Source organism: Microtus ochrogaster (genome assembly GCF_000317375.1).
Source record: "Microtus ochrogaster isolate Prairie Vole_2 chromosome 6 unlocalized genomic scaffold, MicOch1.0 chr6_random_2, whole genome shotgun sequence".
Classification (NCBI taxonomy): domain Eukaryota; kingdom Metazoa; phylum Chordata; class Mammalia; order Rodentia; family Cricetidae; genus Microtus; species Microtus ochrogaster.
The window spans coordinates 4,295,150-4,310,354 of NW_004949095.1; the positions used below are offsets into that span (position 1 = coordinate 4,295,150).

General features: G+C 40.3%; 1 protein-coding gene across 1 annotated transcript in view; it reads right to left on the minus strand.

The window, feature by feature from the left end:
• The window catches only part of Xpr1 (xenotropic and polytropic retrovirus receptor 1), a 158,108-nt gene that overhangs the window by 58,745 nt on the left and 84,158 nt on the right, over positions 1–15,205 (minus strand). Inside the window, exons 4-6 of the mRNA XM_005364008.3 lie at positions 4,426–4,649; positions 653–802; positions 318–401 (exon numbers count right to left, since the gene is read on the minus strand). Of these exons, the coding sequence (XP_005364065.1) occupies positions 318–401; positions 653–802; positions 4,426–4,649 (458 nt within the window). The remainder of the gene's footprint in view (positions 1–317; positions 402–652; positions 803–4,425; positions 4,650–15,205) is intronic.

The window sequence follows — 15,205 nt, forward strand, 5'->3', positions numbered from 1 at the left end:
CTCTCTCTCTCTCTCTCTCTCTCTCTCTCTCTCTCTCTCTCTCTCTCTCCCTCCCTCCCTCCCCCTATGTATGGCATGTATCAACAAAGCCAGGCAGTGGTGGCACACACCTTTAATCCCAGCACTTGAGAGGCAGAGACAGGCAGATCTCCGTGAGTTCGATGCTAGCTTGGTCTACAAGAGCTAGTTCCAGGACAGGTTCCAAAGCTACACAGAGAAACTCTGTCTTGAAAAACAAACAAACAACAACAACAACAACAAAAAAAAACAAAAAAAAAGAAAGAAAAGGAAACAAGCCACTAGAAGTTGATACTAACCTGAGCCGCTCCCAAAGGAGGGACACGCAATCGCTTCATAGCCTTTTGTCTGTCACCATCTTCAAGTTCATTGGTTACTACAGCCTAGAAAGATGAATTGTCAAGTTTTGATATAAATTATTCTAAATAAAAGCAATACATATAAATACACATGTGTATAATGTTCTGATAGCCTCTTGATAAATATACTGATAAAGCAAAAAGAAAGAGACCTCAATAAGAGCAAATGTATTCTAAACCAGCAATTTATAAAAGAACAAAAATAGTGAATTATTTCTTTAAAATACATACAAATGATACTGAACATATACAGCAAGCAAGCAGAGGTGTTGTACCTCAGTCTCAGAAATGAGCTGGTTGATTTTCTTGCATGTATAAAATGGGGCCACCTCTACATGAGCCACTCGCCAATCTGCCCCACGAGATGTTTCCAGAATCTTGTCGTGCTTTTTAAGAATTTTTCGAAACCCTGTAAAATTCAGATTCTATAGGAAGAAAAGATAAATGCAATTATCATTCTACAATCATTAGAGAACATTAAAATAATGAAGCAGCAGACATCAACAGAGTTGACTGAGTCAATACTGAGAACCCTGGGGAACAGCAGCACCTCCTAGAAGCATTCACTGCTACCAGGATAAGGCTCTCCTGTAACTTACTGGTTCCAAGGTAGAATCCTACTGGAAACACAACTCAGTTATTTTTCTTCCAAGTAAATTAATGAAAATTCTAAGCTCAGAACATTTTCATTCCCAACTTCCCACATATAACCATTTTAAAATAGGTTGTTTTCCTGCTTTGGCCAAAAGAGTATTTTCAGAAAATGTTTTTTTGCATTTATCATGCACTGAACCCATCTACTTTAACTCTCTGCTCTTTGAAGGGTGGTGAAGAGTGTGTTTTCACTCCTCCAGGCATGTACAGTGGACACTTCTCTAGTTCTCTTGACTCTGTTTTTCCTTTCATCCTCCTCCATTTAGGGATGGAAGTAAGCAGGAGATGTCAGCAGAAAAGAACCATTGCACAGGGCAGGTGACAATGGGTAGGAGCTTGGCATTCCTTCAATTTCTATAAAATCAAGATACTGTATTTTCCTACACTCTCACCTTTATTTGTTTGCCCATCATCTGAAAGGCAGGAAAACACAGATTTGCAAGTCTAGATGAGATCTACCAACCGGAGGCCGTCTGTATTTGCTGATAAGGTTTCTTACTCACTTGTTGGAATCTATTCCTCATACCATAATGGATGATCATGAACTCTTCTTGGGTACAGTAGACAGCTCAACTTAGAAACAGGTGTGAGTGTGTGTGTTCATGCATGTGTGTGGATGCAGAGGTGACCTTGAGCATCATATTCTATAGCTCTCCACCCTTACTTACTTTCTTCAGACAGGGTCTTTCACCAGGAGCTCACCAAATTTGGCCAGACTGACCCTAGATATCCTCTTGCCTTCCTCCCCAGTCCTGGGATTATAGGCCAGAGTAGTCAAAACTGGCTTTTTTACTTGGATGCTAGGAATCTGAAGTCAGGTCATCCTTGCAGCTCCACAACAGAACTTTTAGAAACACTATTGAGGCTGGAGAGATGGCTGAGCAGTTAAGAGCCTTGTTCTTGCAGAAGACCTGGGACCTAGGTTGGATTCCTAGTTTACAACTGTCTGTAACTCCAGTTCCAGGGCATCCAAAGCAGCATTTTTGTTCTTGTTTTTTGTTTGTTTTGTTTTTTTAACAACACAAAATAAGCTGGAACTATGGATATTTTCTATTTCTTTTTTAAGATTTATTTTTATTTTTTGTATATATGTCTGTGTAACTATCACACACGTACAGGTGCCCATGGAGGCCAGAAGAGGACAACAACAACCGACAGTTGTGAGCATAGTGACAGGGCTACTGGGAAATAAACTCAGGTTCCCGAGAAGAGCAGCAAGTGTTCTTAACAATTGAATTCTTTCTCCAACTCACAAAGTTAATACTTTAAAATTTGTGGGAAAGCATTTTGTTTCTTTTAAATATTTAGTTATTAATATGAATTTCTAAAAAAAAATCAAATTATAAAGCTTTGGGGAAAATGTCAAAAAAGGGTCTTAGGTATGTAGATAATGATCCTGGCACTTAAGAGGCTAAGGTAGGAGGATGTCAAGTTTAAATCAGCCTGGGGTATATAAAAGAAACAAAGGACTTATCATTTATTTCTCTTATGTTATTACTTTTCTGCTGAATTATTTCTCAACTGGGTTCTTCTTTGAATGACAAACTACTAAATTATCAAAAAATATGGAAGCGATGGGAAAAGCATACATAGTAATAATTGAGGGGATTTCTAGTACTTTGCATTTTAAAATTGCAACACTTCAGGGGAAACCTTTTTATTTATTATTTTGAAGACAGAGTCTTAAAGTTTACACAAGCTGCTTTCAACTTCGTGTATGTGAGGATGATCTTGAACTTTAGATTCCTTTGTCTCCATCTGCCTAGCAGCCAGAATTAGAGGCATGCGCCTCCACACCCAGTTTTATGCAGATCCAACCCAGGTTTTCATGCCTGCTGGCAAGCACTCTACAAACTGAGCTGTATCACCAGTCACTACAGGTAAAACTTTTCTTGCATAACTTTTACTTTTTAGATGTTCTATCATCCTGCAAGGTGCTAATCATTCATTTTAAGTTATATTAGAGAATAAAATGCAAAGTAGTATATCAGACTCAGAGATGTAAATGTTTATTATTGAACATAACCTGTTTATTATCTTTTATAACAATTATATAAACAAACTTATAACAAATTACAAATAAATGAATACCCTAATATAGGGCTAATGGATGTTCACATTTTTCATACTGGGTATAAAAACTATTGAGTGCTATAACAGCCTATATATGTAACCTTTACACATATCTAGCATGATCTAAGTTCTTTATTTTTGATATGGTTATACTGTACTCTGTGAATAATAAAATTGTGATATGGGATTCCCCTCTGAATGCTATGAATATATCTTATTACCATTGGTTAATAAAAAGAAGCTGCTTCGGCCTATAGCAGGGCAGAATATAGCCTGGCTGGAGGAGATATAAAGAGAATAGGCGGAGTCTAAGAGATGCCATGTAGCTGCAGAAGGAGAAAGATGCCAGAAGACAACCTTATCCAGTAAGCCATAGCCTTGTGGTGATACACAGATTAATAGAAATAGGCTAATTTAAAATATAAGAGTTAGTCAGTAAGAAGCCTGAGCTAATAGACCAAATAATGTTGTAATTAATATAGTTTTTGTGTGATTATTTGGGTCAGGGCGGGCGGGAAACGAAAAGAACAGTCTCTGCTTACAAAACTGGGATTCTTTTGGTAGCAAGCTAAAATGTTCAGCTCTTTTGTTTTATTATCGCAAACTTGCAAAAATGTTAGCTGTGCAGTTGCTTTTCTTTTCTTAATGTCTGCCTCAGAAAGATCAATGCTTTTCTGAACTTTAGCTATGCATTAGGAATATAGACTACATAGCCAACATTTTGATAGACATTTATTTTTATTCACCACTATAAGAGCTTCCTTCAAATAGTAGGCAAACTGCTATTCTCTAAGCCAAATGTACCCATAAATAGCATATGAATTGTTTTTTTAACTAAGTGTATATGTGTGTGGAGACTTGAAGTTGGTGGTATTTTTCTCACTTGCTATCCCCTCTTTATATTACTGAGGCAGGCTGTCTTGCTGAGTCAAGAGCTCTCCGCTTCTGCTAGTCTGGCTAGCCATATTCTCTGGGAATCCCCGTCTCCTTCCTGTATGTGTAAATTACAGGTGGCTGCCATGCCTGCCTGGCTTTAACGTGGGCTCTGGGAACTTGAACTCTGGTGCTCGCACTGCCATCTCCTCCGCTCTACAAAAGTGTGTGTGTGTGTGTGTGTGTGTGTGTATCTTAAAAACGATTAGCTTTGCTAATAGTTTTAATCCTTCTAATGCATGGTTTTTGGACAACAAAGACATCTAAACTCGAACAAGAACCCCAAGAATAAAGACGATGTCACCTTTGGGGGACTCTGTTTAGACGAAGGTAATTCCACTTACTGGAGTTTACTTTAAAATGCCACTCCCTAGGGTAATCTAAGCACCTGATAGTTCTGCAGCAGAATGAGGCTGAGGTAGAACTCGCTGAAGGCCAGCTTAAGGTCTTTAATATTCCTATGTTGGACACGCTCCTCATGGGACAGGTGGAAGACTGGCTTTCTGCGTTGTCGCAATGTAGTGACACCAATGCTTTCTTTCTGTGCATCCAGTGAAGACTGAAGCTCATTTTGAAGTGTAGCAAACCTGCGCTGAGCCTCTGCCAGCTTCTCTGTAAGGAAAGGGCATTGTCCAATCAGGTTAAAGATATACATGTGAACAAAACACCCAAACATATAAAAGCTTTTTAAAAATCTAAAAATAAAATAAAGTATACTCATCTTCTAATCTTATATAAAAAAGAAGTGACAAGTGCTCTCAATTTTGAATTGTTTTTGTTTTTACTGAATTCTAATTTTTTTGATTATACTAATTTTCTTGCCTAGAATTTCTAGGAAAAATATTACACATGATATGTAGAAACAGATGGGAGAAAACATTTTGGCACAACATCTGTACATTCTACCTCATACTTTACTCCCTGCAAAACTGTTACTGCACCTATTTTCATAGATTAAAGAAATGTGCAGTCACTAAGAGTGAAAACATAAAACAGTACAAATATTATGAATTTGGAAAACAAACACAGAATTTACCATATGATCAGCAACACCCATGCTAGGTATATATGTAAGAGAACTGAACATAAGGCATCCACAGAAAACCTTGCATACAATATAAACAAGTTCTTATACCAGCCAAATATCTATCAAGTAATGAGTGGATAAACAAAAGGTAGTGTGTGGATATACATACATATACAAAATGGAGTATCAGCCATACAGAAGAGTAAGTATCAATTTACGCTACAATGTGGATGAGCCTTAAAGGTATGTTAAGTGACAGACAACCCCACCCCCAAGTATGATATGACTCCACTTAGATGAACTGTCCAAAATAGGGAATTAGCAGCTGGCAGTAGCCAGGGAAAGAGAAGGTAGAGTGACTGCTAGCAGGAATAAGAAGCAGTATGCCTTTGAGGAATGGCAATAATGTTCTGGAATTAGATGGTGATGATTGTACAATATCGTGACTATACTTAAAATTACATATTATAAAATAGTAAACATTGGGGCTAGGGATATAGTCCAGTTATTAAAGTGCTTCCCTGCATGCATGAAGCCCTAGGATTTAACCCCAGTATCTAAATAAATAAATTAAAATAAGTTTTCTTTTATGTATCTTATTTTAAAAGAGCTCTATATAAGATATATTTCTGAAGGTCCAGCAAAAGGGCCAGAAGGACTTGCTGCAAAAGTCTGACAGCCTGAGTCCAATCCCTAAGACCCATATTGTGGGAAGAAAGAACCAAGTCCCCCAAATTGTAATCTGGCCTCCACAAACACACTGAAGCATACAAGCAAACACTAAATAAATGTAATTTTACAAAATGTTTAAAGAAATGTTCCTGTGTTTACAACTTCATACATAAACAGAAGTAAAATCAAAGCTCTGATTGCCATATTTCCCATTGTACCTCAACATTTCTCTAAAGCAGGTACTCCAAACAGACTAAAACTAATAAGATATGTGTTAAAAACTAGACTGTTAGTGAATACATGTGTTTCTGTTATACATATATAGTTGTACCTCAGTACACTAAGGACTGGTTCCACGATCCCAAAGGATGCTCAGTCATACCACAAGGAAGTGTTAAACTATGTTTATAGCAGCATTATTTGAATACTTTTAACAAATCTTCAAATAAACAAAAATAATGTTTTGAAAGATTTGTTGTAAATTAAAAAAGTGTTTCCTTGTTTGAAATTTCTTATTTAATTCCAAAACCTAAAAAGTATTACATGAGAGGAGATCTTGTGTTACCTGCTGTTATTAAAAATGAATAGTTTTAGCTCGACAGTGGTGACTCACACCTTTAATCCCAGCACTCCGGAGGCAGAGGCAGGTGGATCTCTATGAGTCTGAGGTCAGCCTGGTCTACAGAAGGAGTTCCAGGACAGCCAGGCTACACAGAAAAACCCTCTTGTGGGGTAGGGGTGGCAGAGTAGTTCACAGGGGAAAAAAAGGATAGGTATGAAATTAATAAAATTCCTTTATCAAATCAAGCTGTTTCTAAACGAACTCTATAATTTGTAATGACTAATGAAAGCAGTTTATTATAAGCATATAAACAGCCCAAAGTTTGCAATTCAGCTAGATGAAACATCTATTTCTTTATGTAAGTAGGTTTATGAAGGAAGTATGTGTGAGAGATTATTCTTTCACCACCCATCAGGAAGGGGGAGTGTCACCAGAGAGCTAAACTCCTCACAAATGGAGCTTTCTCCAGTGAAAATATGGTACTAGTGTCTATAGATGGTGCTGGAGCAACACTGTGTGAGAGAAGTTGAATTTGTAGCAAAAAAAGAAAAAAAAACTGGTGGCAAACATATCACTTTTACTCGGTGTTTCACAGGGAGGCACTTGTTAGAGCCCTTGTATGGGCCCCAAAATAGATAACTGGACTGGTACGGAGCCGCAAGGAATAATCAGACACAGCTTACACGGTCATCACGGAAGGCCATCTCAGGCTTCTTCTCTCCTCAAGATCTCCCTGTGTTTATTATCCAAACAACTTTTATACCAACACATAAACTGAGCGGGAAAATACACCAGACCTGTCCTCTAGGTCACCAGGTGAATGGAGTTTTGTCAGGTCCGCATCTACCTGTCTGCTGTGTATGCTAGCTGTCAGTAGGCTTGAATCAGCATCTCTATAAGGCATCCTCCAAATTACAAAGAAAGGAGCAACAACATCATGACCCTTTGTTAGGCAGAGACAGCCTGTCTGTCTGCAGGGCTACGTGACCACCTCAGATTGGGCCTATAGCTTTAGTGCCTGGCTACCACACCATATAGAAATTTGGGCCTACAGGCACTCACAGCCCCCATCAGAGCACCAATGAGATAATATGTTTTATGATATCAGAAAAATCAGTAACTTCATTAAAAGCTGTGCCTCAAATAGTAGTTCATTGGAATTTTAACTAAATAGTTAACAAATGGAAGATTAGGGTTAAAATTCATTCTTTAGAAGCATTTACAGTAAATATCTTAAAATGTTTAACCAAAAATAACTTTCTCAAAGACTTAAATATAAGAGTTATAACTGATTATCTGAAATGTCTGGAGACAGTTTCAAAAATTCTTATCTTTGATTATATAAAAAAAACTATGATACTCTACAAATTGAAGGAGAAATTTATACAAAGCCCACCCCCAACCAAGAAGCTATTTCAATTGATGCTTGCTGGGAAAGGGAAAATGAGTTTTCTCCCAGGCAGTGTCACTAGGTAGATACATTAGCCACACTCCAAGTCAAGCCCCATGCACAGAAAGAAGCAGTTGGCCAACACAGGATAGATTTTTCTCCTGGGCCTTTTGTTTTGTTATTTTTGTCTTACTGGCTTTTTTGTTTGTTTTTTGTTTTCCTTTTTTTTTTTTTGAGAGAAAGAGAGAAAAATATTTGTTTATTAAACAGGGTCTCTGTGTGCAGTTCTGGCTTCCTGGAGTTTGTTCTGTAGATCAAGTTGGCAGATTTCATAATTTTAAAATATCATCAAATAATTTTGGTTTGAGATTAAAAAAAATTCTAACAATTTCTGAAATAAGCCTTATAAAAACTGCTTCCATTTTTATTACATTTAATGAGAAACAAGCATTCTCATTATTGACAATTATAAAGTCATTATAAATTGCCATTAAAGACAATTATAAACTATTGATCAGCTCTAAAAAATTTTCCTATTGTTTCCTACAATATCAAAGAATCAGCAAAGATTCAATTAGTTATATAAAAGTAAATAAGCACATCTACGTCACTAGTATGCAAATTTGTATTTATCCTTAATAAATGGTGAAATGAAACAAAGTACAATTATTATTTTTACCAGTAAATGTGTGATCTATAATCCAATTTTACATACTCTAAGTCAAGTAAAAATTGGGGTAAAAAGGTGTCATGAACGGAAAAAATTTAAGCCCTGACTTATAATATTAATACAATATAAACAGTTGTGGAAGTGCATTGTTTAGAGAAGAGATGAAAAAGCATAAGAACATGTTCAGTATAGATGCAATTTTTCCTAGGAACAAAATCAAGGTGGGAGCTATGCTGAAAGTAGGTCTACACACACACACACACACACACACACACACACACACACACACACACACACACACACACACTATTTGCCATGGTAAGGATGGAACCTAGAGTCTCATACATACTAGTCAAGTACTCTACCGCTGAGCTATACATTTTGTGCTCCTGCTTTCTTTTTCTAAATATACTGGTTGAATTCACAGATGCAGATTCTATTGGTATAAAGGGTTAATTACATATTAAAATAACTGTATCTTACATTCCACAATCACACTTTAGTATATGGAATTAAGCAGATTTATATTCAAATATTTGTTATTAACTCCTATGATTTTAGTTGAGTTTATTTTTCAACTTTTATAAGCCTTTCATAGGTGAAAAAAAAAGATACAACTCTCCTAAAAAGCTCTTGTAAAGTTTAAATGCAGCATAAAAATGCCACGGGCACAGCTAGAGCTCAGTAAATAACGATTAGACAATAGCAGTAAGAAGGAGTTATCTGTTGACTCATTTTTTTCAGAGTTCTAAGCTTCTCTGTTGTGGAGACTGTCATACACACTGAAGTGTAGTATTATGACTTTTATATTCGTTGGCACTGCTGCTTCTTTCATAATTTACACAATTCTCTTTCTCAGAAGTTATTTCTATTGGATTCATCTCTATCCTTAACCACCTGACTTTCATTTTATGTTTAATAATCACGCTCCCCATCTCTAAAACCAACTCCACTCTCTCCCGGGAGGCCCAGAAACCCCCTTCACTAGGGCAGGTAGGGAGTCAGTCACTGAGTAAAGCACATGCCTCTTTGAAGAGCTCTGAGTCTGCTGTTCACTGCAGAATAGGCCCACTCATACGAGATGAAGCCATTTGGGCTCACTGATTTCAGTGGCAACAAAAGGACCCTGAAGAGAAAGGCCAGATGGTAGCATTTAACCCCCAAAACAAAATGGGTGTGCTTGTCATAAAAGGCAACTGAGTGAGTCACGAACCAGAACAGTTTAGCCCACAGGATTTTTAGCTAAGGTTAATCGATCAAGGTTTATCTTAGGAATGAAACAAATAGGCCAACTATTAGGGTATTGCCTTATTTATCACTGTAAAGTCTGCACAGTCTAGTGGCAGACAGTTGAGTTTAGTCAACTGATATCTTGTTTCCAGACCTAGAGGCAATTCACAACAATGAGACTCCTTACTGAAACACAGCAGGCTGCTCTCTCTCTTGCCACTTCCACAGGAATATATTGTTAAGTCTTTCCCCAACCCTTCTCCAAAGGGCCCAGTGGCCATCTTCTAGGGTGACTGTGATTTGTGGAAAAGGAAGCTAAGCCTAAGTTCCTATAATTTCCTAGTATCACAATAAAACTTTAAAGGTGTCACCAGACAGTAGAAAGACAAATGGATGGTGATGCCTAGACAAACTATCACTTAACATAGCATTAGCTTTACTTTGTACAGAGTTGGATGACTCTTGGGAAATATAGATCTTATTGTTAACTTAAGCAAGTATTCTCTCCCATAGCAGCTGCTCTTCTGGATAAGGTAGCTTCACTGGAGCAAATCAATACAGTCCCTAGCACCTAGTATGCACCTGCACACCTGGTAATGCAAGTATTCAATTGCACTCTAGGCAAGGCAGCTCTTCACCAGGTAGAGACCATTCCTGACCCTCAGATATGGCCCCGCTACCCACTGGGACTACCCAGACACTTAGCAGGTTGATTATATTGCTTCTCATAGAGTCTTTAAAATCTTTCCAGTGTAGGACTGTATCATCTGCAAACAAGGGCAAATTGACTTCTTCCTTTTCTCTTTGCATCCCACTTCTTTTCTCTTGCCTTAAAGGTCTGGCTAAGATTCTAAGCACTACACTGAATAAGAGTGACAAGAGTAAATGCCACATCTCATTTTAGAGGAAATGCTCTCAATTTGTCCCTATTTATTATATGGGTTATGAAAGAGTCTGTCATATTTTGCCTTCATTATGTCAAGGTATGATTCTTCTATTACTAGATTGTTTTATTCAGCCTTTTTATAATGAAAGGATGGATATGGAATATTATCAAAGGAATTTTTCTACATCTATCAAAATGATCATGTGATTCTATTTATATGCTATATTTCACTTATTGACTTGCATATGTTGAAATTCTTGCATTCCTGTAATAAAATTAACTCAATCACATATGATTTTTTAAAATGTACTATTGAATATGGCTTGCAAGTGTTTTATTGAGGTTGTTTACATTTATGTTCATCTTGGAAATTGGGGCCCCTCATTTTTAAAAGTTCCTTCTTTCCCCATGGTCTTTCAATTGTAAAAACATTTTTCTATAAATATAAACAACCGTTCTTTTAAAATTAAACAAAACAGGAAAAAGTAAGAAAAGTAATTTATATCAGGTTTTCAACTGAAAACAGCTTCTTACTCTTAACAAGCACAATCCTAAGAGGCCCGGGAATTAATCTACTTTATAAGCAAGTGTTTGTTGGCGCAGGAAGGTTAAATAGTTTTTTTTTGTATGAATAAAGGGTTTTTATTTATTTATTTTTTTAAATTTATCTATTAATTGTGCATACAGCATCTGCCTGCATCCCTGCAGACCAGAAGAGGGCACCAGATCTCATTACAGATGGTTATGAGCCACCATGTGGTTGCTGGGAATTGAACTCAAGACCTCTGGAAGAACAGTCAGTGCTCTTAACCTCTGAGCCATCTCTCAGCCCTAAATAGTTTTTTTAAATGATAAAATTAAACAAAATCATTCACGTGGTGCTGGCATACACCCTTAATCCCAGCACTCAGGAGGCAGAAGCAGGCAAATCTTTTGAGTTTGAGGCCAGACTGGTCTACAGAGTAGTTCCAGAATGGCCAGAGCTACACAGAGAAATCCTGTCTTGAAAAACTAACAACAACAACAACAAAAACCAAAAGAAAAAATTAAACAAAAATCTAAACTTTAAAAATTCAAAATGTAATTAGTTGATGGAATTAGCACTTTAATTTTTTTTATTTATTTTTGGGATTTTGATATGATTAGAAAGATAAAAAATTGGGAGGTAGTAAAATGTTTGGATCTAGAATATAAGTCATTTAAAGACTGACCATTTTTAGGTATTAAGTAATCTGTGCTACCTTAGTAGATGAAGGTGAGTTAATAAATAAGCTCAAATAGGTGGTGCACACAACTATACCCAATACTGGAAAGCCCTGTCAGGAGGACGGTATCAGAGGCTGGTTTGGGCCAAATAGAGCTTCTCTTAACCCTTCCCAGAAGGTAACTCACTAGTTACTTATGGCTTCTCTCAGGCATGAGTACCTGAAGACTGCAGTTTATAAGACAATCTACTGTGAAGAAAGCAGCTAACTAGGGAGGAAAGTGATACTGTCTACACGTGCCAAATTCTATTTCTTGTCTTCCAATCATGTCCAATCATATTACCCACCCCTTCCTGACCTGCAAAAACTCAGCCAGTGACTATTAATTTGTACCCCAATGGCCCTGTCAATACACATAGATAAGTTATTATTGAAAGACCCCCGTCTGGCTTGCTAAGCAGCTTAGCACCAGATGAAAGACCCCCCGCCCAGCTTGTTAAACAACTTAGCACCGGTAACACCATTTTGCAAGGCTTGTACTGAATATTCAGGGTTTGAACAAAGGGCAGTTTAGAAGCTGCCAAAACGAGATAGAGACACCTGTGGCTGGGCTGGGGGAGGAACGGGGAATACCGAGAATGTGGCTGGGCATTGTCTGTCCCTGGCGGGGAGGAACGGTGAATACCGAGAAAGACACCCTGTCTGCCCTAGATAAGAGCCAAGGCAGCCCATATCTGAATTCTCGGGAACTAGGGACCTTGTCCCGACCTGAACTCGGCCACATTCAAACTGACCAATGAAAACCCTGTAACTACGCTTCTCGCTTCTGTATAGCGCTTTTTGCTCCCCAAAACATATATAAACCCATTACCCCGACCTGAAGGCGCACAAGTCCTCCGAGAGACTTTGTCGCCCCGGGTACCTGTGTATCTGAATAAACCTCTTGCTGTTTGCATCTGTACAAGTGGTCTCGCTGTTCCTTGGGAAGGGTCTCCCCAGAGGAAAGACACTCTTAGAGGGTCTTTCATTTGGGGGCTCGTCCGGGATTTGGAGACCCCCCCGCCCAGGGACCACCGACCAATTTTTTCGGAGGTAAGCTGGCCAGCGATTGATCTCTGTTGTGTTTGTCTCTGCGTCACTGTTTGTCATTGTGATCACTGCGCCGTGTCTGTACGACCCAGCTGTGTCATCTGGTATTTGGGCGGAATCATGGAGGAACCGACGGGTTCAGAAACTCCCGACCGCAAAGCTGGAAGACGTTCCAGGAGCATTTGGAGCCAAGTTTTTGGCTCATCCGTATTCACTGAACCCCGGTACCCGAGTCGGGCTTTTTGGGGCACCCCCGCTGTCCAAAGGGTACGTGGTTCTTTTGGGAGACGAGAGGTCTGGACTCTCATTGTCTCCGTCTGAGCATTTGCTTTCAGTTTTGCGCCGAAGCCGCGCTGCAAGACTGTGTTGTCTCTGTGTGTGTCTGCTATTCGTAGGGTCTGTGTTCGGTGTGGTCCTATTTGAGACAATGGGACAGTCTGTTACCACCCCCTTAAGTCTTACGTTACAGCACTGGAGAGACGTCCAGGACACAGCCAAAAACCAATCCATGGACGTTCACAAAAAGAGATGGGTCACTTTCTGCTCGTCTGAATAGCCCACTTTCAATGTAGGATGGCCACGGGACGGGACCTTTAACCTTGACATCATTTCACAGGTTAAAACCAAAGTGATGGATCCAGGGCCACACGGACACCCGGATCAGGTGGCATATATTGTCACTTGGGAAGCTCTGGCTTATGACCCACCCCCATGGATCAAACCCTTTGTTACCCCCAAACGCCCTCCCGCAGCTCCCTCTGCCCCGACCCTTCCCCCCACCCCTGCTCCCCACGCCCACCCGACCCCCTACCAAATCCTCCCTTTACCCAGCCCTCACGAAACCCACGCAGGCGGAGAGTTCAACGGAGAAGAAGAAAAAAACTTCGGGGGCACCCCCGGTCCTGCCTCCTGGGGAGGACCTCCTGGTAGATTTGATGATGGAAGAACCCCCTCCCTATCAGGAGCCAGGGCCGGAACAGCAGCAGAAGGAGGCTGAGCCAGCGGAACTCCCGGCCGAACCAGCTCCCTCCCCATGGCCGGACGACTGAGAGTTCACAGAGAGCAGCCGCCAGATTCCACATCCCGGGCTTTTCCGCTGCGTGCGGGACCGAACGGCCAGCTTCAATATTGGCCTTTCTCAGCGTCTGACCTTTACAACTGGTGCAGTAACAACCCATCTTTTACCAAGGATCCCTCAATGCTAACCTCTTTGATTGAGTCTATTCTAGTAACTCATCAACCCACTTGGGATGATTGTCAGCAATTGCTGCAGGCCCTGCTAACCACCGAGGAGAGACAGCGAGTTTTCCTAGAAGCCCGAAAAAATGTGCTTGGGGATAATGGTCGCCCCACTCAGCTGCCCAATGAGATCGAGGCAGCATTCCCCCTGGAGCATCCCAACTGGGACTTTACCACGGTCGAAGGTAGGAACCACCTACGCCTCTATCGCCAGTTGCTCATAGCGGGTCTCCATGGGGCGGCTAGACGTCCCACTAATCTGGCCCAGCTTAAGCATGTAATGCAGGGATCTGAGGAGTCACCTTCAGCATTCCTTGAGAGGCTAAAGGAGGCCTACCGCATATACACTCCATATGATCCAGAGGACCCAGGTCAGACTACTAACATTTCTATGTCCTTCATATGGCAGTCAGCCCCAGATATCAGAAAGAAACTTGAGCGGCTTGATAATCTTAAAGAGAGTTCACTCCAGGATTTGCTGAAGGAAGCAGAGCGAATTTTCAATAAGCGAGAAACTCAGGAGGAAAGAGACGAGAGGCTCAGAAAGGAGGCGGAGGAAAGAGAAAACATGAGGGATCGCAAGAGAAACAAGGAAATTAGTAAATTGCTGGCCACCGTAGTTTCAGGACAGAGACAGAATAGGCAGGGAGAAGACCGAAGAGGCCCCCGAGTGGACAAAGACCAATGTGCCTACTGCAAAGAAAAAGGACATTGGGTTAAGGATTGTCCTAAGAGACCGAGGGGACCAAGGAAGCCAAAACCCCAGGCTTCCTTGCTGACCTTGGAGGACTAGGGAAGTCGGGGTCAGGAGCCCCCCCCCCAGCCCAGGATAACCCTTGATGTTGGGGGGCAACCCATCACCTTTCTGGTAGACACCGGGGCCCAGCATTCGGTGTTAACCCATGCCCCGGGACCCTTGAGTGATAAATCAGCCTGGGTCCAGGGGGCCACTGGAGGAAGAAGATACCGATGGACAACGGACCGAAAAGTACAGCTGGCAACCGGTAAGGTGACTCACACCTTCTTGCATGTTCCTGACTGCCCGTACCCCTTACTAGGGAGAGACTTGCTCACCAAACTGCGGGCACAGATATATTTTGAGGGGACGGGGGCACGCATTACTGGGCCCCAAGGTCAACCTTTACATGTGTTAACTCTTAATCTAGAAGATGAATACAGACTGTATGAGCCTGAAAAA